The 25,698-nt window shown below is 41.9% G+C and overlaps 1 protein-coding gene across 1 annotated transcript in view; it reads right to left on the bottom strand.

Annotated features, from left to right (window-relative positions):
* The window catches only part of LOC138540840 (vitellogenin-A2-like), a 73,053-nt gene extending 48,799 nt beyond the window's left edge, over positions 1-24,254 (bottom strand). Inside the window, exons 1-15 of the mRNA XM_069641713.1 lie at positions 24,197-24,254; positions 24,063-24,083; positions 23,801-23,952; positions 21,864-22,115; positions 21,421-21,582; positions 21,178-21,326; positions 17,512-17,662; positions 15,330-15,487; positions 15,083-15,248; positions 13,983-14,108; positions 9,671-9,889; positions 7,937-8,160; positions 7,738-7,835; positions 3,061-3,185; positions 1,832-1,933 (exon numbers count right to left, since the gene is read on the bottom strand). Coding sequence (XP_069497814.1) covers positions 1,832-1,933; positions 3,061-3,185; positions 7,738-7,835; positions 7,937-8,160; positions 9,671-9,889; positions 13,983-14,108; positions 15,083-15,248; positions 15,330-15,487; positions 17,512-17,662; positions 21,178-21,326; positions 21,421-21,582; positions 21,864-22,115; positions 23,801-23,952; positions 24,063-24,083; positions 24,197-24,236 — 2,145 coding nt within the window. The 5' untranslated portion in view covers positions 24,237-24,254. The remainder of the gene's footprint in view (positions 1-1,831; positions 1,934-3,060; positions 3,186-7,737; positions 7,836-7,936; positions 8,161-9,670; positions 9,890-13,982; positions 14,109-15,082; positions 15,249-15,329; positions 15,488-17,511; positions 17,663-21,177; positions 21,327-21,420; positions 21,583-21,863; positions 22,116-23,800; positions 23,953-24,062; positions 24,084-24,196) is intronic.
* Positions 24,255-25,698: the final 1,444 nt, after the last annotated feature.

Here is a 25,698-nt window from a genome sequence, read left to right on the forward strand (position 1 = left end):
CATGTACTGGAAAGGTTTCCATGTGTTCATATCACTGCAAAAATATATTGTGATACAAAAATATCAACATATTGACCCATGGACCCTGCGGGGGGCACTCCCGCAAACCCTGCTTCCACAAAATATCCTCCACAAAAATATCGCTTTTGCGTGGGGATATTTTGTAGGGATACCTTGCAAAGGCGAATAACGCTAGCAAATGCACTACGTAATGGCATGCCTAGGGACAATATATATTGCTATCTACTTCAGCGCATAGCTTAGTGAACAGGAGTAGGGTATGGTAACTATCTTGAGGAGGCAGCTCCACACATTTGGTTGCCTCTCAGCTTTACCGCACCTTGGAAAGCAGCGACGTCCTGGTGCATTACCAGGAGGTCCTACTGGCCGATACAGTCGTACAGGCTTCTTTCCTGGTTGGACATACAGCGGTCTCATCAGTTGGTTTTCAGGGAAGCAACGATTCTGAACTGAAAAGATCCACAAGACTTGCCCATCTCAAGGAGTCCAGTGGTGGAGAGCCAAGAGATGCTATAGAACGAGTTAGCAGCACTGAGCCTTTTCTTAACAGATAATCATAACAGAACCATCAAAATACAACAACACATCCACACATAAGGTAAAAAGCCACATTGAACTAAAATGCAGTTGAAATTGGTAATAAATAGTCTATCCTCTAGCCTCAATTTTCAGAATTCCGGTGTTTAGCTAATTTTCCCATTTATGTCACCTTTGATGCTTTGCTTAGTGAAATTTTTAAAAGCCTTTCACAACAATTTCATCAATTGTTTGCTTTAATAGTTAGGATAAATGTGTAACAAGTAAAGAAGCTTTATTACGAGTTCCCTGTGGTATTTCCACAGATATACTGTTAAACTTGATTACTGCTCTCATCACTTGGTATGATGGGTTTACCACCGGATTAGAAGTGGCGGCATGGTGCTTTTAATCCCCATTTTCTGAGTCTATATGATGCCATTAGGAATTTGGCAGATTTACCACAATAGGTAAATCTGTTGTGGTAAATCTGCCAATCGTTGGCCTTGAAGAGGAGAATTTACCTCTGACTGCTGGCTGGAGGTAAACACTCTGCTTTGTGGCCAAACATGAATTTTGGCAGTGCTGTAATATTGCCAGTGATTCCATTACCATCCAAAAAAAAGAGGGGTAATGGAATTACCACCACTACCTTAATGCATTGCCAAACTAGTAATGAGGCAAATGATTTGCTAGAGTGCATGCTTTGGTTCTCTGTCTCTATGTACTGTCAATTGTGAGATGTGCCACAGTCAGCAGGCCACACACCAGCAAGGTGGCACTCTTCCAATGCTATTTTTGGGAGGGACCTCTATTTCTTTCCCTACCCATTCTCAATTAGCTGCAGCCTCGCTCCACTCCATGTCCCCCCTCCACATCCCTCCTCGCCCACCTCCTTCCCATTGAGGCCCACTTATTGCACTTACCATGTCCCCTGTTTGCACTCGCAGGCCGCCAGGGTCAGCCCACACACAACATTCTTTTGTGCATCAGGTTTTACCCTTGCGACCTCCATACGGCAAACAAATTCTTTGGATGCGTTATTCTAAGTATTGTCAAAGAAAACAGCAATTAAGCACTCTCATCACAGAAAAGTACACTTTTTGGAGGCAGGAGTGGTTGGGGTCTCATTTGTATGTAACTTCTTAGGGAAAAAACATATTTTCTTCATTTTAAAGAGGGAATCATGCATGATTATTGGTTAAATTCAAAATGTATTGGTGTGAGATATGACAATCATGTTTGTTAGGTAGCAATGCTAGGATAGGTGTGGATACACAGAGAGAAATCTTACAGTTTTCGCTATCTGCATTATCTTTTTGCGCATTGGGTACTCAGCAAATGGGACATTCTGCTTCCTCAGAGTTTGTTCCAGGCCTTCAGCTCGGAGAGCAACCTAATGAGACATAGGAATGAATTTCACCTTGGACGATTCCATAGAAAAACATTCACGTAGCAGCTGGAAGACCACTATATGTAGGCAAAATTAGGTTAACAGTTCAGAAACATGTTAAAATATTTATTGACTAATTTCGGGGCATCTAAGAATATAAGATCAATGAAGATATTATATATTTTGCCTCTCAATGTGTTGCCAAAAAAAGTGCCATTCTCCTTTTCCTGTGGACCTTCCAAGACAAGATTGGATATCTTACAAAATGGACAAAGTTTAGTCACAGTCAGCATGAATTCACTCATGTATGAGTCAAATGGAGGATGGCATTTAGAAATTTAGAAATATCTTTATCTCTCTTTTATGTGAAAGATTGCAGTGACATCAGTGCGAGAAAAGGCTAAATTCAACTCTCTCTTCTTCTTCAAGACCCAATCAGCCCCCAAAACACTTCATTCAAATAATGTACTGACTGTGACATGTACTACCCACATTCAAATGTTAATGTTGGCTTTCCCTTTGGCTAACCTGGGAAAAGTGAGTGATGTCGCACTGACATCCATGCTAGAATTGTATAGATGGTGTGATTCTAGCCCTGATTTTAACATGGATGTGGCTGAGACAAGCTGATGGTCAGGTGTCTGATAGTCTGATAAGAAGTCCATCCCCTTAGCCAGCATGATAAGGTAAACCATACCCTCATGGAATTCCTTGGAATCTTTGTCAGTTTGACTTTTATAAACAGGCTTTGCTGATAAAAGTCACAGGCAAGCAGACCTGAGTGAATGATGGCTGTCAATCTGGGGATGCAAATTCAGCTGATCTCATAGCGTATTGATCACATAATTCCAAAGTAAACTTAAAAAGTTACATTCTCCCACTTGTAACATGCCCTTATTTGTGCGGACCCTATGTATATGTTACCTCAAGCATGTAAGCTAGAGGAAAGTGAGGGTATTTGGTACTATACCAAGGTCGGCCAGCAATAGTGTCTAACATGTTCTGAGTAGCATAAAAGAGAAGGAACATGCCTTAAGTTAACAACTCAGTGAACATTATCTGTGGCGTTGGAAAATGTTCCTGCACTTGGAAGCAGTACATTGATTCACTGAAAGATTCATAGTCTTTACCTCAAAAAGATCAACCTCCCCACCAGTGAAGTACCCTCGCATCTTAGAAGAAGCAAATACTGGAAACATAGTGTTGGCACTGTTCATTATAAGGATATCAGCAGCTGCGCCACCCATCAGTGGATCTAAAAAATAAACAAAAACTGGACATTTTCTTCAAAAATGTTGTTTTACACTAACATAAAATTCTCAACAATTGCTCTTCAATGCGGAAGACACTACATTTAAAAAGGATGTTTCCATTTGCTTAATGTATATTTTAGGTCCCTTGTAATGTAGAATACAACCAATACATATATACATATTTGAATTCCATCAAGTTGCATAAGAAAGAGTATGCTTGTATATATATATATATTTAAGGAAAAAACTTTACTTGCATGGACGTTAAGGTGAGAACATAACGCAACAAAACCCATGTAATTCAGCTAAAGCCACCTTAATCCGGGCCCCTGTTGCGCAGCCTATGACCACAATCATAACATCACAACTATTACATTGTATATAACAGATTACATCGATAACGGCATTAAACATAACGTGATTAATATGTTAGCGCATAAAAACTTTGATTTTCTTAATAACAATTTAGGCCATGGACTTGGCCATGACGAAGGCTGTGGTCACTGGCCATCACCAAACACTGTAGCTAGTGGTCAGTTAGTGTTGCAAGGTGGAAAGCTATAGTCAGTGGCCTTGGCTAAAGGCCATAGCTAGTGCCCATTAATATGTCCGAATATACAGTCGGCACAGCCAAAGGCCATGGCCACTGCCTAGTTTTGTGTTGAAGACCATGGCTAGTGGTTGGTTATCTTGCTAAAATATGTTGTTTATTTAAACAAAATACAATGCTCTCAGCACCACGGGTTACCTAATAGCATACATACTCTATCTGGCGTGCTAGATCGGAAGTTATCGGCCCAGGGCCCCTCATTAAAAGCCCTCGCTATGCTTGGGCCTTAAAGACAGGCCCCGGGCTGATAACTCCTAATCCGATCTGCTTCTTGCTTCCTATTTCAATCTGCAGGTAAAATCGAGCAGCACAACCAGTAGCATGAGCAAGTGAACAAGTGAGCTATTAAACAATCAATGTCAGTCCCACTTAATGTTCTTCGAATGGTTGCAGTCTGCGTGCAAGAATAGGCATGTAATGCAATTGAAACAAATGCACATGTAAAAAACCTGTAGCTGCATGCATGTTTATATGTATCTATGTATTATAGAACGGCGGTCGCCGCCCTATAGTTAAGATGAGGCAGACTCCCATAGGAAACGCAAAGAAATGAATTGCTAATAACTTTTGACTCCTGTGACGGATTTGACTGAAATTGAGAAGACAACTAGGTATGCACAAAGCCATCAGGTTAGAGCTGAGGGGAGACGCAAGAGGAAACCATGTGAAATGTGGGAGTTGTAGAGGAGCTAGGGACAAAGTTTGCAACACGAGGCTCAAACATTTTTCCCATACCCTTGGCTATAACCTGGGGTATAGCCGCAAATAGTTCACATCTCAAAGCAATCTGCGTCACAGAAACACTGTGTGCCGTGGGGGGAATGGGAGAGGGCCGGGGAGGTGAGGAGGTCATCAGGAGTGGGAGGAGCTGGCACAGATGAGGGGGACACTTGGCGAGGGCCTGGGGGTGCAAAAAAAATATGTTTTGCGGCTATAAAACTATACACAGCTGCTGCTATCTGTAGTCCATACACTGGAAACAGGCATCCAAGACTCCCATCCATGCAGTAAACAGGAGCAACCATGCTTAGCTTCAAAGCCTTAGCACAAGTTTCCAGACCACTTAAAGCGACATGGCCTGAGGGGACAGATCCCGTACTCGTTTTGAAGCTAAGCAGGGTCAGTCCAGTTACTGCATGGATAGGAGATAGTCCACAGTCCTGAATTCTGTGTGTTTTCTTAGTTTTAAATATCTCATAACACACAAAGAAAAAAAAAAGAAATAAACCACAATATTTGTTTTAAAACCGTGCTACTGTCAGTCTTTGAATGTATTGCACTCTAAAGGGCAAGCTGGCCAATTACCGCGGACATCTTGTTACCAACATTATGAACACAACCCCTTGTCGGGACTTTTCAACAAAATGTATTTCATATGTGATAGCATCAGTGATGTCATCAATGACGAGGGGACACTTGGCGAGGGCCTGGGGGGGGCAAAAAAATGTGTTTTGTGGCTATAACCCAGGCTATAAAACTACACACAGCTGCTGGAATCTGTAGTCCATACACTGGAAACAGGCATTGTAATATCATATTTGTTGTCCTGGGTGTTAAGTCTTAGCAGTGCATGGTGGTAGTGTGAGTTATGGTTGCTTAACTTACTATAACTGGTGAATTTCTGGGGGGGGTTTGGTTTTACTTGTAACCATTACGTCCCTTTAACAAAGTATATTCACTGAATATATATATTTATATGGTCTGAGAGACCATTTCTGTTGCCTTTTGCTGAATTGCATTCTGGTATTTGTAGCCTCCCAGTCAAGATGGGGGAATAATACCACAATTGTACACTTTTTGCCTAACATAGTTCTATATGGATTTATATTTTTGAGTGTCACTATAGTATGTGTACTTTTCAAGTTATCTTTATAGAGCAGAGTATTGTTGACAGCCAGACATTGGGGTGAGGAGGAGAAATAAAGACAGGGCAAGTAAGGCATGAGTATTTCCTCAGGATGTGGCCAGAGAGGTTGGAATCCTGGACAGTGGTGCAGTTATTCTCCCCTGATTCTGGCTGCTTTTCAGGGCCGAAGTAAAGGACACATGTTGGTGGACAGCAGAACATTTTTTGAGAGGGCAAACACAACCACTTAGTTTTCTTTGAGGTTGGCAAGATTGCTCAAGTATTTGGCTACCAGGAGTTTATTCAGGTTGTCATGTTCCCAGTGCAGACGCTTACCCACAAAACCAGAAGCACTTGTCTCGTATTGGGATTTTGTTTTCTTGGGATCATTCCACTACAGATTGCTGGGTTTATAGGTTGAGCACCATTTATACTTTGCCCGGATATTTATTTGAACATTTCCTCTCTAAGGTTCTTTTTCTGGTCTTCATTTCTTTTTTTGAAAGTCCTATGCTATTTTGTCTTGCACTTTTTCTTCTAAAGGGAAGATCAATTGAACTACATTTGTATATTTCACTTTAAGACATATGTTCACTTACTGTGTGTACATTCATAGGTGTCAGCTTTTGATTTCCACTATGGGGGCAAAAAAACCTGAGCATATGTTATTCTTGCAGCCAGTCATGAGAGATATTACCCTACGTTTGTATGCAATGTAACAATAAAAGAATATGTGTGTGTTTACAGTTGAAAAAACAGTCATCTGTGATTGTTTGAAGTAGGCACATGAGAAAACACTGATAAACAAGGATTCAGAATGTTTTGAAAATACCGGAAAAACACCAGAGAATAAAGAAACACTAAAAACAGGAAACCCTAATTATAAATATATACGCGGCTATGGCAAAAAAGTAATTAAAATGAGTTTCATAATTTTAACAGATACAGTGAGGTCGGGGGTGAGAACTCACTGGCCATTCAGCTATGGCCAGTTATCTGGTAGTGTTCTAAAATATACAGTGGGCACGGCCGATGGCCAGTGGTACAGAAATAAACTATGGAATAACAAAACCCTTCAACTTCAATTAAAAACGTTAGTTAAAGATCAGTTAAGGTGAGAAACTTACTGCAAGTATACCGCTGAAATTCAATGCATCGGGAACTCAGGACCGGCCTTAGTTCCCATTCATATCCGCCCTAATGCTAGATCCCCCATAATGCTATTTTGTATATTATTGTGAATCCTTCCTCTTATAATATAGATGTACTCTTGGGCTTCGGAACCCAAATGCCCTGAATTAAGCTGGTCCTGAGTTTTTTTATTCAAAATATAATATATATATATATATGTATACACATATGTATAGTGATGTTTAGGGGTGTTGGGTTGGTTAGGTCCTGGTGTGATTGCGATGGGGCATCAATTTTGGGAATGCCCAATTGTTTTCCAATCTATGTATATAGATACTTGCATACATTCATACGTAGCTAGGGAGCTATGGAGCGCTCTAAATAGGACATGGGGTGGCTCTCTGGAGGTTACAAGTAGAGTGCAGGTTAGCAGAAGAGCCTGGATGGTAGAAGGAGCAGGAGGGATAGGAAGCTGTGGAGGGTGAAAAGTAGGGTTGAGTGGAGCGAACAGTAATTGATGAGGTGTTTTTGAAGAGTAGGGTCTTCAGGATGGAGGGGTCCACTCTTACTAGTATTGCACTCTTTTTCCCAGAGACAGGGTGCATATCAGGAAGAGGCCTCTTTCTTGGTTAGAAAACGTGCATAGGTGCGACTGTACAAAGGCTTTAAACCTAGAACCCCACCATGAAGTCTTGCCGTGATTTGTTCACCTCTTACAATTTAAATGAATTAAAGAATATATTGGTACTAATGGCACTCATAAAATTTTCACTGGACTTTTTCCGGTTTTCACATTTATAGTCCGAAATTCCATTATTAATCTCCTTTTTCAATATTTTCATCAATGGCATAATCAAATTTAAGAGCTTCATTAATTTTAATATAGAAAATACTGGAAAGAACTGAATCAAGGAAACCTTTAGCTTTGAAATAGACTAACCCCACTTCACCCTCCTTTATTACTCACATTTGAAAGTATCCATATGCAGAGCTTTGCTGTAGCGATAGCTAATTCTGTCGAGGGCCGGGTTGAGGATCTTAAGGGCAACACTGCAAGCAGCTGCCCTATTTGGGACGAAGATTAAACAAATAAATGAATTATACCAGAAATAAATCATCAATGGTCATTATTCATAACTGCATATTAGTACATGCGTTGTACTTACAGTTGGTGAAGCTCTGGGATGCGACTTTTGGACAAGGCCTTCATTTGCGAAAACACAAAGCTTGCGAGCTGCAGGTTCATTTTGCTCTCCTTTGATGCAATGTTGGCAATGGTTGTCACTAGGGCCAGACGAGGCTTGGTTTGAAACAGGACCACAGAGGCCATCATTCGGACTTCAGTGCGAACTCTACGGTCCATGAAGACTTGGAGCAGAATCTCCTGGACCTGAAGAGAGAAAACACCAAAGCACTGACATGTCTCTATTAGCAAATAGAAGTCCCCAATTGTGGTTGAAATATCAGTGGTGATGTTTTATGAATGGAGCACAGGCGAGCAAATCCACCGACCTGAAGAGTGATCTAATTTGGAAACACTACATAAGCATTCTAAGTCTCTGTGTGGGAATCTTCTGTGTGTACATGTCTTTCAGATGGTCCCCAGTTGCTAATGATGTTGCCTCTATATATGAAACTTATGAAGGGCTCCACTTTGTGTAAATGTCTTTAAGTCTGTCCCTTACTGCTAATAATGTGGCATATATACGGGAAATTAATGAGGTGATCTTCTGTGTATAAATATCTTTAAGACGGTCCCTTACTGCTACTACTACACTAAGAAATCCCTAATATCAACATGCAGCCATTACCTGTGCTGCGGGTGTGACTGCCTAGACCAAAGCAGATTCTGTTTGAAAATATGGTGCACACAGATCTGGGCCAGTTCTGCACTTCTTTACCCCATGCTTAATCTCCCATGTGGCAGGTCAGTCACTGATGAAAGCCCAATGCTCACAGGGATCTTTCCACACATATAGCAGCACTGTTTGGACAAATATGGAAGTACTAATGCCCAGCATGAGCGTCACCCTCTATATTTTCCATTTCCACCCTGATGCATTGAAGGAACAGGAAAAGTTGTGGTTGCAGTGATGTTACCTTTAATGTCCATCGCTGCAAATGTACTTACTGACCACAGGTATGTAGGGTGTCTGTTCACTGGACCCTACAAGGTGCCCTATGGAGCTCAATGCATGTATGAGTGCCTGGATATCCTACAGCACAAAGATATGCATAGAGGGCCGGGCACAAGCCTCCTTTCACCCACAGACAGTCGCTTCCTCTGCAAAGAAATTGCTGTTACGAGCCAGGGATTTTATTGAATAGAATTGTGCTCATAGAATGCATGGCACAAAATTCATCCTCCATTTAACTGTGTGTGTGTCTAATGGAATTATGTAGGGTTGTGATTTGATTGTCATTTAAAAATATTTCCAATGTGTAGTGTTTTTATTTAAAGCCATGTGCACAATAAAAACACATTCATCCACCATGTATTCTTTGTATGGTTTTGTTAATTGGCTTAATCGTTGGCTTCCCACTCTATGTATATAGGAAACATGTTTTTCTCTTGCCTATATCCTGCCATATTTCTAGTAGAGAGGTAAAATCCTTGCAAATTTAGCAAATCTTTTGCCAATTACTAATCCAATCATTTTACTAAAGCAATTCAGGATAATGTATACTTGTGCGCAGTTAGTATGATTTAAGCTTTCCTGGCATCACATTTTGCCCAAATTGCTAGTAGGAACATTTCAAATTACAATATCAAGCCTATCTACGAAACGCTACATTCTGGTTTTAAAATAATTACATGGGCATCAAAGGATCTTATCTGCCAATCCCAAACCATTATTTTCCAAGGTAGGAATTGATTCTTTTGCCATGCTGGGACTTACCCTCTTCGGGTCCTCCTGGGCGATGTTCCTCAGGGCCATCACTGCATCCGTCTGGATCCTGACTGGCAGCTGGAAAGCGCTGGCAGAGAATCCTGGCAGAAACTTCTGGATGCGCTTGATGCTGGCGGGCTGTCCTGCATTCCCAAGGGCCTTCAGGGCCAGTGCCATGTCATCTTGATGGCCACTGCTGGCTGCCTCTGCTGCTAGATCATGGAGAGGCTAGAAAAGAAACACACTTGTACTGATCATGTGTTTCTCCAATAATGATGTCTTTCAGTAACTTTGGAAGACATCAATGCAATCTCAATGTATCATCCTATGTATCTGTCCTTTAAAGAAGCAGCAAAAGGTATTGTCCCACAATATGAAAAGTGTGCAGGTCGTGATACATACCATTACTGTAGGGAATGCAAGACGCGTACCGTTACAGGGAATGTGCACACAGAGTGTGCATCCCATGAAAGCATGTTTCCTACAAAGAGTAAGAGTTGTTATATGTGCCCCCCTGGTAGAGGCTCAGAATATCGAGTGGCAGACTTCTTCCCTGCATCTTATAAGCTTGTAGACGTGCATAGTGGGTCCTGCAGACCTTCAGAAAACGCAAAGTGGGGGAGGAGGGTGCAGTGAAGCACTGAAAGCTCCTTGAGCCTACGCTGAGTGACACTGTAGCAGACTCTGTCTCTGCTGATGGGGCAGTGCATGCTGCATCTGCCCGCTACAATGGGGTCTATTTGATGAAAGCAATAGGTATGCCCTTTGAATTCTGACCGTAGCGGTGCAATGTGACCGACCATTCGTCTCATCTACAGCAGTTGCTTAGAAGCAACGATGCAGGTGCGGAAGTGCTACAAACTGTTGCAATATATTTGTAATACCACGGACTGTCATTTAGTGCATGTACATTTTGCATGTTACGTCCATTTGTTCCCTGTTTTTTGTCCAAGCATTTCCCTAAACATCCAACCATACGGAAGACACATACCACATGTGTCTTAAAAGTAGTTACTCTTCAACCCCCAAGAAAAAGGAGAATTCCACCCATTATACCCAATAAAATACTCAAGAGGAAGGGTCATTAAACAGAACTTAGATTGTGGAAGTCATCTCATAGTTCTGTGGCATTGAAGCACACGCCCTACATAGCCAGGCGCTATGTGGTCATCAGCAGTTTCTTTCCACTGACATGGTTCTGGTGACACTGCTTCACTTACTGTGGACCCTCAGTTAAAATATCTACATGATTACTTATATAATATATGAATTGTAAACAACGGTCAAGGTTTACAAGAAAAGTAGTGAACCTATATTTCTCACAGTTTGGTTACCTCGATCCCCTGGCCCCCTCTCATTCCCACCCACCCTTTCCTTCCCCCAATACAATCCCCTGCCTTTCTTCCATCCCCCCACACGTTGTTTTTATGAATGTACTAGCGAGACTGAAAGAAACACATTGAAAAAACATGCATATTTAATGAATGTCATTAATTCAGTCATTGTCCCTGACAGCATGCAGCTTTCTATGCCCTCTCATTTATAATACCCACTGGCCACACCTCTTATAGAACATGCCAAAAACTAAATCAACCCCCACCCCCAGCCACACATTACCTATATCCACAGCTGTGCCAGCAGCAATTGCACCTTAATCATGCAAAGCAAACCTGATCACTGCAGCTGCAGAATTCTGGTTGAATTCATTTAGCTTAGTTTAGGAATGGATTTTGTGTCCCAAGCAGGCTACATGCAATCTAGTGTCCGTGAGAGAGCTCAGCAGGATGTGATATAAAATCAGCCCCAGCAGGGTCCAGGTACACATCCCCAGTGAGAAAGCAGCAAAACACAAAAGTACCCTTGGCTTGCCTTCCAGGAGCAGTGATGAAGTCACTGGCAGTAAGGGAACAATGGGTGACATTCCCACCAAAGACTATAGGAATGCTGTACCCGTTAGTTATCGCCCACTTCAATCTCTGGTTTTAAAATATAATGCAGCGCTTGAACAGAAAACAAAGCAGTAGGGAGTGATTCCCTGGATCTAGACGTGCTCATAAATCTTGAGCATGGCATGACCAGATTTTAAAAAATGCAGCAATTGCAGGTATTGGAGATTATATAATGAACAAAGCCCTGGATCTCAAGTGTAGCCCCTCCATGCAGGTCCTGGTCTTAACCACATGTGGTGTAGGCATGACAGTCTGAGAACTTAAATCATTAGACCCAATTTACTAAAAAGCTCAAACCGTGAGTATTCCAACATTAGTTGCTTTGGTAAAGTGTATGGCTGCGAGTCTGAACTTGTTTTTTCGAGTAGAAAACACTTCTGATGATTTAAAAAGCTTCAGCTATATTGAGACATGGGTCTACATTCAGGACTTTCATATCATCTTGCAGATTCTACTGGAATTTAATTAAATTAAGGGCTAATAATAATTTGTTATGCATATAGCACATTCCCCAAAGCATTGAACATAGAACAGTTTCCAAACAATTATTATTACCCAGCCAAAGATCACTAACTGAACGAAAGTGTGAGCTGGCTTTGCTGGGATTCAAACCTGCAACCTAAAGATCACAAACAGATCTCAATGCATGCACTTCACCCACTGGGCTATCTTACCAGCTAATCATGTACTTGTTCCAAGGATCATTCCTTTACTTACACCCGGGGAGGATGAGCCAACTAAATAAGTGGCTGGAATACCAGGCGAGAATATACAATCCGTGCCTGCTGTCCTAGCCACCCAATGCCCTTCCCTGGGTGGGGCTTTTATTTTCTGTTTTTTTTCTAAAATCAGGGGATTTTATCAAGAGCCTCTCCTTGTTGCCTATTCACACCCCCACCCCAAAATCACCCGATTTCCCTTCAATCCCTCACTTACCTGCAGGACCGAAGCCTTGCGCTCCGGTCCATGAGCTCCTCCTGTCTGGTGCCACTGTTGAAATAGAAAAGGGACTAAGTCTCTTTTCAGATGGCAGCTGCAATTTTGGATCATGTTTTCCAGGGCTGCCGTCACCCAAAAAGGGACCTATTCCCTTTTCAATTTCAATGGCAGCAGCCATTTAAAAAAAAAAAAATCTTTTTCGGGAAATGTGCTCTCGCTGAGATAATCTCCAATCAAAAGAAAAAGAAAAACAATCTGCACTCCGGTAAATCCAGAGGCGCAAATAGCTTTCACACCCCGGTGGGGTGATGGGGAGGGGCAGAAATGGCCATTATTGGCCTGCAGCTTAGGCCTTCCAAAGCTCAGGCTATTAAAGCCCATGTGCTCCCCCTCGACTCTCACTGGGGCATGAAAACTATAATTGGAATCACATATATATCGCTAAATATTTGTTTCAGTTAAAAAAGCACACCATTTAAAATGGATCCACTTCACTGGACATACAACTGCCAAACAGGTACCACTGATATATTTTATTTAAATCCTTGTAGGATTATTCAGAATTAATTGGGTACGTAAGTAATAACATGGTCACAATGCTTGTAATACGCTATAGTGTCACCTTTGGGATTGCCAATTAGCTATACATTTTTTTAATTTCTTTTTCTAACTTGCTATGCAGCAATCAGCTAAATTGATTCACAATTTCTTTTGGATTCCTTCAATGGTCACATATTAAGAATAGAAACCCTTTATTAATGCTTTTGGTTTAACAAGTTGCAGTCGTCGAGTCTTGCCAGTCAACGCATGCATAATTTAGGCTTCCCTTTGATTTCTAGTTCTACTTTGATACAAACAGAGACATATTAATCTGAGTACCCATACACTTTTATTAGATGAGTGAGTTGGTAAGAACAATAATGCTGTTATTTTTAAGGGATTTTTCAATCTTTGTTTGTTACGTTATTGATAATTGATATTATCTATGTATTTTTCAGCTTAAAAGGTTTATGCATTTAACCCAGGTGAAAACTGGTATCCATTGATAGAAACATATATGTCAAAGCACATCAACCCAAAATATCTGATGAGAACCATGCATGAAGTACAGGCATATTTATGACACCCAAGTCTTATTGATTGTGACCTATGAATGTGTAGGTTTCATGAAATCAGTGATTTTCATTTCATGAAGTATTGTGCACATGTGGTTGCCCTCTGGCAATTCTATTTAGAATTAGGTTCCTGGGCTGTTTCCCTGCTACCCAAGGTTCACCATCAGGATTGAAGCATTGTTCCAATGAACACAGCCCTACTATGGACTGCTGCCCCTAATGTGACATTGGAAGTGAGAAGGCGAGTAAAAATATCAACATTCCAGTCCAAATGAAAGCGTCTCTGGTAATATTCATAACGCGACTATGCATACTCACTGCAAGAGCTGGGTCGGGGCAGGAGGAGTGCGCCCCGCAGTACTTGTTCACCATGGACCCGTATCCCAGGACTGCAGCTTTGTACACGACGGGGGATTTCTGATGTTCCGCAACAGTCACCAAATCCTGCAGGCGGGAGAGCAAGAGTTAGAACTGAGATATGTTCTTTATTGTAGCATACTCAAGACATAACACCTCATTACCAACTGAACAATGTATGATTATCATTTGCGACACTGCAATTAGACAGACAAATTAGGGGGATGACTTGAATTCCAACCACTGTCCTCCTTGACATTCCTTGTAATATCTGCAGATAGAGGAGTGCATCAGTTACTGTACACATGACCCAAGACGTCACTAGATTAAGAATCAATGGCGCTGCTCCCTGCACAGCCAATCACTGGCATTCCTGTTATGGAATGAGCCTTTGGCAACAGGGAGTCTCTGCTGAGCCTGTGGCTCACTCACAGGGGGCTGTATACTGGTACATCTATCTCTGAGAGACAGAGCATCTTCAGGAGGCGTCCAGCAATGTGGCTCCTGGGCTCGCAAAACACCCTTTAGTGGGCGCACACAGTACACAATCCCAACAAAAGTAGTGCTAACTCTGGCACATGCCCTCTCTCGACACAATCACTAGTTGCAAAGAGCATTCCCTTGATTCTGTGGGGCCACTTCTTTAATATCAATGCGACACTGGCATCAATGCATGGGGAGGATGCTCTGTACCTTTAACACACTTTATATGATGATAAGGGCAGAGTGATGGAAGTGTAGTGCAGCTTCGGGCCACTGAATCAGCAGACATTTCAACATACAAATGTGGTGTGGCAGGGCCTACCCACTACAGATTATTAAAAGAGGATTCATTCCTCTTCACTCTGACCACAAGGCCCTCATTTTAATACTGGAAGATTAGAAGAGAACATCTTGAGATTGGAATATTCCCAATCATGCTACACATTACAAAATGCAACCGGGGCATGCAACATGGCATTGCATCTGCTTTTAACCCTTCAGACCTAGAGAAAGCTGGAGTGATTGGATCACACTTCCGGACAGTAATTAAGGAAAACAGAGATCTCTGGGATACTTACCGCAGCTATTTTCAAGCTCTGCTGATCAGCCTTCGTGAACTGGATGGCGAGAGTTATGGCCTGGGCTGCTTCACTAGGGCTCAGCTCCTCATTGTGGACCTTCTGCTTGATAACCTTCAGCGCATCAACCGTTCCTGCCATTGAGATTGCGTTTCGCAGCCAGCGCCTGAAGTCCACATTCAAAGGGTTACACAGATACATGTCCATCATGACAGCATACGCCTATGTCCTTGTGACCAATGCATACCTGTATTGAGGTCTATCTGCAAACTGCTTGCACAGGGCCTGGATGGTTTCATAGCTTGACGCGCGCAAAATCTGGGTGAGCTGCAGGAATTTGGCCGGTGCATCTGCGTGTACCTGTTGCTGGTTATTCTGCACCAAGTGCTGCAGGGTTTCTGATATCTAGGACAATAAACATAAAATTAAATGTTAGTCTAAAGTAGGCATTTTATTTCAGGAGGGACATCCTATAATACAAAGTCTGTATACATTGGAGAAGCTGTGATGAACACTTTGAAGTTATAAGAAAAAATATCTTAGGATGGTCAGGTAAAGTCCTAGGAATGTTACTCATGCGCCACTCTGGATGAGGGTTGAAGAAATGGCCACTGCGCATAGCCTTCTGGAAAAGGAGAGATTTGTCATGGAACAACCCCTAGCAGAGAAGAAGGGTCACAAAGTGGTTGGAACTTGCTTTTTTTAATAAAATAATCAATATTAGCACACAGGGTGCTAATTCATTCAACCGGACGTGCGCGGAGTCCCACTGAATTAATGAAAATACTTTTTCTTGCCCCCCAGGCTAATGATTTGGTAACTCGGGGTGCTAATAGCATTAACCCCCTGTTCCAAGGTTTGGAACGGGGGTGGTGGATCTAACGGCCCAGTGACCTTCGATAGGTCCTCGGTTAGCTCGGTCAGATAACTTGGGCTGCAGTGCATTTTACTCCCGTTCCAGCCCTTGGAACAGGAAAGGGGGCTACCACTATATAATACTTTAGGGAACGGACAGTGGTCATGTGATACAATGAGGCAAACTTGAACACAAGGATGGCTGTTCCATCATGCAATTGGTTACAGAGCCCTCAATCTGAAGTTTCCCATCCCATGGGGAAGAAAGTGACTAAGTCTAGGTTTTAGTTTGCACTATACCTATAAGCTGAAACTATTGTATTAGTGTACAAACTACAAGTAGGGAAAAATGGCATATGAGGAGGAAGAGATGGCTTCTAGGTGTTATTTGGTTATTTGCCTGCCCGTTGACTGCCCATGCACTCCCCACCCAAAATCACATGTGTATCTGAACTCTTTCAGCTTGCTTTAATCAAGCCTTATCAACAAACTTTGCACTCAAAGTGGCTGCCAATGATTTTTCCAAGCAGTCTTCTGAAAGCTAAAGATTTAGGCCCTGATTCATGGAATTATTTGGGTATAAAACTGGGATTTAATTGAAGCTGTAACTTAATAGTGATGTAATGAAAATCTTAACCAGGTCTACCTTCAGACCTTGATTTATAAGCACTATCTCTGTCTACTGAAGAAGTCCTAGTAAAAAAAAGCACTGGAAAAGCTAACAGTTTTGACTTGGGTATAAGTATTAGGCATTTGCCAGGCACTGCTATTAGATGCCCAGGAACTCGCACCATTTTGCACCGGCTGCCATCAATGGCCAGCCAATACCACAACGGCCCCGCCTGACAAGTGCCTTTCCCAAGCCTACACAATAGCCCAAAGTGTTTCTATTGCCCGTGGCTGTTTCTTTGGATTCTGCAACTTGAAGTAGTACATTTAAAAAAGAAAGCCAAAACTACAAGAATTCAAAGAAATAAAAAAAACGGGACTGGATCGCCTTCCCACCAATGGCAAAGGGGGACTTGAGAGATCTGCAGTTTTACAGTCCATGGTTGAGACTGTGCCCCATCTCTATAATGCAGATGTCCAGGAGAGACAGCTCGATTTAGGGACTGGAAAGGACGGCTCTAAAGATGACGAGGTACAAGGGCACCACGTGGCATTGTGGGAGCAAGTGGAAAGGAGTGCTGGTTGCTGCCACACACATACCAAATTACTGAGCAGTTAATAATAACCGTGACCACTAACATAGCGATATCATTGGTGAGCAATAGTGCCAAGCTCCAGGGAACGACCAGGCAGAGGTTGTGTGCCGCAGACCAGGCAACAACTCAACATCTTAAAGGGGGGAGTGATTTGAGCTGCGAATTACGTCGCATATGTGTTGGGCACTGTAACGATTGTAGTCTATAGCCCAACTACCAATACATTCAAACTCAATACCATTATGTCTTTAATTATAATGTCATTATTTCAGTACTATCTTTATGTCTTGTGGCAGTCGGAAGACACTATTTTACCTTCACACACTATTTCCAATCTGCGAAAATATTATTACATTGAGTGTTACGCACCTGTGCCTCAGGGCTGCGGGTCTTCACTAGATGAATTGGCATCTGGAGCACTTCGGACGCAAACCGGTAGTGGAGGCCGCCCCGGTTCTGCAGTTCCGTCTGAGGGGCGCTTACGCGATTGCTTTTAGTTTCCACAAGGGTGAGCACTTGCCTGAAAGGGAGCAGAGAAACATTCATGCATACCATTTAGCACATAATGCCCAAATGTGTCTCTGCCGTGTGTGAGCGCGTTGGGTGAACGGGTGAGCATGCGTGTGTGGTTGATTGCACTTTGGTGTCTCTGGTAATACACGGGTGAGCACAGACGCGCAAACCCTTGGACCGCTTTACAACTCTCGCGATTTAACCGTCCTCACGACTAATCTCACAAAACCATGTCAGGTTTGCTTGATTAATATCTGCACTGGCCTGATTTCGATCCATGTGTATGATCATGTTGTGGTAGCCCCGAGGTTTGAGAAAGCTGTGCTAGAAATGTTGACCTGTTCCCATCACCATTAGGCTAAAAGCCTATTTGATGTCACATACTCTGATGTGTTGTGCATCAACGGGCAAGTGACGTCATTTCCACTGGCCCCATTTCTGTGTTGAAGTAACACCACAGGTCTGAAGTGAGGTTATCAGCTACATGGTCCGCAGATGGGTGTAAGGTTTTGTTTGATCTCAGGGCAGCATTTGGCCTGAAAACAAGTCCTTTCTGCCTGGTTTGGGTTCTCTTCTATAAGTGTGGGAATCTGCCCGTCTCTTTTAATAGCGTTCTCTTGCTTCTGGCTGCCGAATCCATCCTCATTGCGCAGGCGCACATGGGAATCGAGACCCAATGTACTCTCGAGGATGGTTAAGATCTGACGGTGGAACATTCACAGTCGGTTCTAGAGCAGAAACTTTTCAATTCCTATTTTATTCATTTTTAGACTTAATTTAGCTGTGGTGTAGAATGTCCAGATTTTTCCAAGACTGTCCAAGAATTGGACCCTCTGATCACCCCCCCACCCCCAACCTGAGAGTGTTTATTATATTAAATTTAAAAACTCCAACTCGGTTATGGGAAAAGAGTGGGTGACCATGACATCTGCAGCAATTATTAAACAATATAACACTTTAATAATTTTGCACTGCAGGATGGGCTCTACCCCTCAACCTGACAGATACCAGCCACCTGCATTAACTAATTGTGGCACAGAGACCGGTTTCGAAACCACTTAACAGCAAGGCCGGTAATTTCAATCAAAAGCACACTTTTTAGCATTATCCACAATGAGACTGCTGGAAAACTGTGGGAGATACCCCCTTCATGTGTTTATTTGGTTTATTTGGTAATCAAAAAAAGAGCATGCCTATAATAACGAAACAATAATAATGAAAAAGTATCGATTTAAAAACAATATATATATATATGGGGTGGATTAAGGGGTTCAAACAGGTGAGGCAGGGTTTGGGGTAGGTTTAAAAGCAAGGGGCAATGGGGGTTTGGGAGGGTACCCCCCAATAAAAAGGAAAACAATTGTATATTTTTTGTTATTAATGTAAAGTTTTGTCGTAAATTCATTCTCTGTAATTTCATTCGTTAAAATCACATAGAACCATTTATTTATGTATTTATTGTGTGCAACTGTTTACATATAACTTTCACACATCACAATTCACAATATTTCCTCACATTTTACTCATTTAAAACCAACCATAAGAATGTTAAAAAAAAACGATGCTTAATGACATTTCTTGCGCATTCAGAATTTGATACGAAAAAGCCTCAGTAGTTAAAATGTCTTCATAATGGACAAATTTACGCAAGAGTTCAATATGCAGAGGAGTTAACGCAGAGCAGTTAGTGAGAAGGTGCTGTAAATACTGAACCTCAAGTGAACAGTATTGACAGAGCCTCTCCAGCCTCGGAATATTATTTCCTGAACCTAGAACTCCTCTAGTTAATAATACATTACATTTCATTCTTAAGACATCATTTTAAAAGATTGCGATGGATGTTTTAATAAATACAATGGAACCGTATTAAAGATGTGATTTCCATCCGAGAATGGTGAAATATATGATAGCTGATTATTGAGGCTCTGTTCGCTATCCAATCCATTTCCAACACTTTCTTTTCACTTTCAGAGGTTGAGTTAAAAGCTCCTCTCTCGTAGAATAATGATTCACTAACTTGGCATCATATTTGTCCCTCCAAACCTGTAGAACTTCACATTTACTATGTGTCAACTCTTCATGTAAGCTTGAAAACAAGCTCTCTGGTGGAGGAGATAGCATCTCAGTAAAAAGTTGTAGAATGTTCCCATTAATACGTGCTTGTATCGAAATTATACCAAGTTCATTCCTAATAATGCCCATTGGGACACACTGTGGAAGAGTTCAAGTTTTCCTCCAAATTATTGCTTGAGTTCTAGCCCAACCCGGTGGATAAACCATGGTTTCTGCTCCATACGAAATGCATGGCACTAATTTCTGTTGATAATAAGGAAATAAAGGTAAAATCGAAAAAAAAACATAAGAGGCGCAATTGTGTGGCTACCGCAGTAGCAGCTGATTGCAAGGAGGTAGTAGGTGTCTGTTTCAATGCTTTATCATAAAAGATCACGCCCAAATGCTTAAAGTGATCCACCACCTCCAATTGTGTGCCGTCAAGGAACCAGTTGAATTTAACTTTTTTTTTGGGATACCATGGCGGCTTAATAATTAATCATTCTGATTTTCCGATCTACTAAATATCTATTTATAGCCGTCAAAGATCTTTGGAGCCCAATCCATCATATCACACAAAATTATGTTGTCAGCGTATGCTAAATGCTTAAGGCTTAAATTCTCTAAATGAGTATGATACGTCTGAACTTGGATGAAAACGTTTCTTAGATCACATATGTAAGCATTGAACAAAAATGGAGCCAGGACACATTCCTGGTGCAAGCCTCGGGAGGTTCTCATCCATTTTGAATAAGTACCCTGTTGATCCAACCTTATTTCACCTCAGTTTCAGCATGTAACGCAATCAGGATACTCAATAATGAGGGGGGCACCCTAATGTATCAAGCTTATGCCACAATTTTGCCTTGTTGGCACAATCAAAGTCTATGAAATATCAAAACACACCATGAATAGTGCCTTTTTGGTATGAAAACAGTTTAAAGAGGTGCCAACTCCCTTCTTGAAACCTGATTGACAGTGATCTAAGCCGCCCACCGCAGAAGCCCACAATTGCAATCCTCTTATGCAATGTATATTGCGCAAATGTGGCACTCATTGCAATTATACATTTCACTGTGAACAGTTGCTGGGTCTACAGTCAATGCTTTGGTTGGGGTATTTTTAAATATCAACATCACGAGTCATCAAATGTAAATAAAGATAATATTCAACTCTTTAGATTTGGCCCATCATTCAGTTTACCTATCAAATGTATGTATGTCTGTATGCGTAGTGTTGATAAAGGGGGCCCCTAGCTGGGAAGCAACAGAGTAAAGTACATAGGAACACACCGAACGTGTTATGGGTATTGGGCGGGGATAGCTTGGTGTGCTGGAATGGGGGGTGAGGGATTAAGGTAGGGGAGGCAGCGCTGCAGGGGTTAGAAGAGAAGTAGGGGTGAGTAAAGCAATCCGTGATTGTCCAGCTCAAAAGCAATCTATGTGATTAGTAAATTCCATAACTGTCTACCTGGCTTCCATGACGCATGCGCCAGATAGCTCATAGAATGGTGAGTACTGGTACACCTGTCGCGCAGTAGCCTCAGTGATCAACGCGCCTGCATCTCTGTTCTTCATCTTGTAGGTGAATGTTGAGGCTCCCCTTAGGTTCTTTGCCTTCTATAGGTGAAACAAATACAACATTATTATTGGCACTATTGATCATGGAACAATGTTTAACATTGGACAGGACCGATATTTAAAGTGATCAAACCTGCTGACAAGAATCGCATTTCTCAGTGTACGCCATGCCGATGTTCTTCTCAACCTTATCCTGACAGTTGTTTAGGTCCCGGGATTTGATGACAATGATTCTATCTGTTTTCTTGTCTTCTTGAATGACATACCTGGTGTGGCAGACACCAGTGATGCCAGTCTGTTGGAATCAATGGAGAATAATTACAGCCATTAACATAAACAGGTCACCAGAGGTAGAATTTTCCAACTGTTGCATGCAATGGCGGTGTGAGTGTGATGGATCATTCACACAAACAATTACACATGCAGGAGGAGGGAAAGACGTGCAGATATTGGGGCTAGGAGGCCTGAAGGGGCACAATATTATTGGTGCCAAGAGCCTGGACGTCAGCTTTTAGGAAAGGACCAGAGGAATTGATGGTGATGTCATAGATCTATTTACTAATACATATAACCAACCTCTTGTAGGTCATAGACGTTTTGGGTCTTCTTCATGGTGACCTGCAGCAAGTTCAGGATCCCTCTGTGCATGTTGACCACGGTTTCAGAGACAGCGTCTGAGGCATAAATGTCTGCGACGCGTCCATTGCTGTACTCAAACTTCACAGGTTTGCTAAGCTGAGCCGCGAGTGCCTGGGTCAGTTTTGAAGAGCGGGTGAATGGATCCTTAGGCCAGATGCCATTGTACTCCTTGATTTCCGGAGCTATGATCTGAAGTTAAAATTGAAAGAACATGATTACAAAATCGGATTACTATCAGTGTTCTTTACAGCACAATTATCTGCCACATGACTGGCAATGCATGAAGGTAAATCCGTGAACAATTTTAATAACACATATGACTATGCACACATCAAGACCCGGCAAAGCCTTTGCCCGCAGACTGTACTTTCTATGCATGAGGTGGGCTAAGATTGGTTTTATAGAAATCCTTTCTGGCGCCTGTTTAAAATGTAGATTAACAATCAGCCTTTGAAAATGTAACACAGTGAAACAAACCACATACACAGTGATCTGGTGATTTGTGATATTTGCAAATCATTTGGTGTTATTTTTATGATAGGCAATGCAATTTTGTTTCGAAGTATCAATAATAATGACAATAATAATAATCGTTTTCCAGTAGATTTCTTTTGTGACCATTTATTGTTAAAAATCAGATGTATTACAATTACTATTATTACTTTTAGAAACTTGCCATCGTCAGCATACATGGAATGAATATGTTACACACATACACCTCTCCAAGGACATTCGAGTTTCTGTATATTGTAGTAAAACAAAAGGGGTGATGGCTGGACGGTTAAGAACTAATCTTAACCTCTGGCATTGCTTTGGGCAACCCTCCAGACCACCCTTCTTCACCTGTATATTGTAGCCTGTACCAGGAATTAGTATTTTACAAGCACATTTCAAGTGAATAGATCTGTATAACATTAATGCTCACTCACTCAATCTTTTCTGGCTGTGAATCTTAGCATTATGCTAATGCTCCCGAGCTTCATGCTCATTGGTGTGTAATGCTGAAACAAAGCATTTGCTCCACAAGCGTCAAACCAGGTTCAAGGGAAGGTGGATACTCAGCGGTGAACCCAGAAGACGTCAATCCTTTGTCAATTAGTATTGCACTCCCTGTGGGATGACCCATCCAGGGCCCAGATTTGTGTGCATCTACAGCTAAGGTCATGCAGCTGCAATTTGTGAATTACGATATGCACAGTGTGCAATGTTTTTAAAATTACCTACACAGCAAATGGTTTGTGAATTCTAGCGGGTCAATGTGGTAGGATCATATTTGTCTGATATTCCAGGGACTCACGCATCTCAGCATGTGAGAGTCCCTGAGATGATCCTGGTATTTTTGCAGGGAAGAGCGGCTTTCCCAGGACTCCCAGATTTATGATCCTTTGGTAACAGGAAGGCATTACTTGCTTCTTATTAAGGAAGTAGAAAGACCCAGAAGCGATTAAGGAAGCTGTTTTGTGAATGTGAGAGAGTTATTTGCACTCGCTAGAGTACTGCATTGCAAGAAAAGGAGGCCTGCAAAGAAATTCGTTATCACTGCAAACCATATTTTGGTGACTGTAATGTTTCCAAATTGTTTTAATGTCACGATAGTCTCCGATTGCCCTGCAATCCATCACATTATTCTTTTTGGGTGTGTGCAAGATCAGTAAATACATTGATCTGAGTTGCATGCAGCAATCTGCTTCTGTGTAGAATTGGACCAGTAACTACTGCATGCTCTGCCTTGTCCAAGGATATTGTGGGAAACGGAAAAAACATCTATGAAACCATAAAACAGTGTTCAGCCCAAAATATTCCTTATTCCTTATTTCCAAGAACATATGTCTCTGATTGCAACTCATCCGAACTCTGTACAAAGGCCTCCTCACCTTGAGAAGATAAGACTTCTGCGCAAACCCGCTGATCTCCACTTTGCAGTTGAGTTTCACGCCAGCTCTGGCCAGGCCGCTCTCTGGGAGTCCATTCAGAATCAGGGTCTCGTAGTTGTAAACGTAGGTCTTGCTTTCAAGGAAGACAGGTTCTGAAAGAAGACAGAAAAACTCTGATGTCAGGTGTATACAGCGTAATAGGTTAGTTCCAGCCACTGACTATGAATTGAACAAAAATGCAGACCACATGACTTGAACCTACCATGGTTGTACTGTTCGCTGCCTGTGGGGGAAGAGAGCAAACAGGCATATTAGAAAGAGCGTCACATCAATGCCCTAGACAGAAGGTCTTTCTCTACCAGAATCCTCAACTCATCACAAGAGGAGCACACTTACCCACGAGGCCAAGCAGAAGCGCTAGGATGATTCCCCTCATGGTGGTTGTGGATGAAGACCAGGGGACGTGCTACTGCTTTTATAGCACACGCAGGCACTGCACGTGGCCACTGACACAGGATTGTTGGCCAACTCATCAATATTTCATAAGACTATACAAACATTGCTTCCCTGCATGCTGACAGCTAGCTTTCACTTGAAGTTTAATGGACGAATATGTCAGCAGTCATGCATATGTGCCAATTATTATAGTTAAACATTAAATGTATTCACGTTTCTTGGAACAGGCTATTTTAAACGTGTGTCCCATTTTGTTATTGAGAGATGTTCATTGATCTTGGCAGGTCGCACTGTGGATCAATAAGAGGTTGTGGTAACTCTGTTCTGGTTATGGTGACATGACCTGGACGAGATCCTGTGAAACTGACAAGGTTTTAAAAAAGAATTCCAGCAGAAATAAAAGTTGTGTTCCAAAGAGTATATTTGCTCCTGATGGCACACTTTACTTTTCTATTTTTATGTGTATGGATTTTACATGTATTAAAGTGAGACCACTACTGTATTTTTCTAAAATCTAATTAATTGCTTTGACAGTAATGCACACACTTGCACTCACAGCCCAGCGCAGCACCCGGGGTCACAGGATGCAAAAAGCAGTTATCGTATCCCTTTCTCTTTGCACCTGATTCCACTGGCCCCCAAGTGAAGTATTCGTTAGGTGAAAAGGCATGTTCAGTAAATGGTTATTTGCAACGACCAAAAATTTGCTAAAATATAGGTGTCAAAACTTCCCAAAAAAGTCTTTGAAAATTGCCTCCAATGAAGTACAGGTCTTGTGTTCATTCTCAGTGGGACCACTCCGAATGATTAAAGTTACAGCATTCCAGAATGGTCTCACTCCAGTGGCTACTGGGAAACAGATACCAGCTGCCATAGGCATCTTCTGTCTACAATTAATACATGAAATGGCTGTCTACAATTAATACATGAAATGGCTCACTTTTCTTAAATTCAAAGACACATGAATGTGCTGTTTTCAACGTTATGGTTTACCATTGTATACAGAACATTCAGTAACGTTTTACCATTATTTATAGGTAGGGTTTGCAGCTCTCACGGCAGGCCTGCTGGACAAAGTCTTTCTCTCAGTGTTCAGTTTGGGCGTCACATGCAGAAGTGCCTTTGGAGGGTTTGCACCCAACTAAATAAGTAGTACCATTGTGCAGGTAACCTTGCTGTGCCCACTCACCACACATCTACCAACCATCATGTCACCATTTCGGCTACTGTTACTGGATAGTTTGGTTTTCATGTAACCTAAAAGTAATCCAGTTTTTGCCGCTATTAAACATGGCTTATACTGACCAGTCTAAACTGGTAAATGCAAAGAAAAGTATGCAGCAACCCACAAGCAGCGCCATATCATGTCCCCACACCTTCTTCAATCTAATCATGAAGCCAGGACACGCAAGTGAGTTATCAGGTGTGCGGCTCGTGAGTGA

The sequence above is a fragment of the Ambystoma mexicanum genome, chromosome 1q (assembly GCF_040938575.1).
Source record: "Ambystoma mexicanum isolate Mex_15411 chromosome 1q, UKY_AmexF1_1, whole genome shotgun sequence".
Classification (NCBI taxonomy): Eukaryota; Metazoa; Chordata; class Amphibia; order Caudata; family Ambystomatidae; genus Ambystoma; species Ambystoma mexicanum.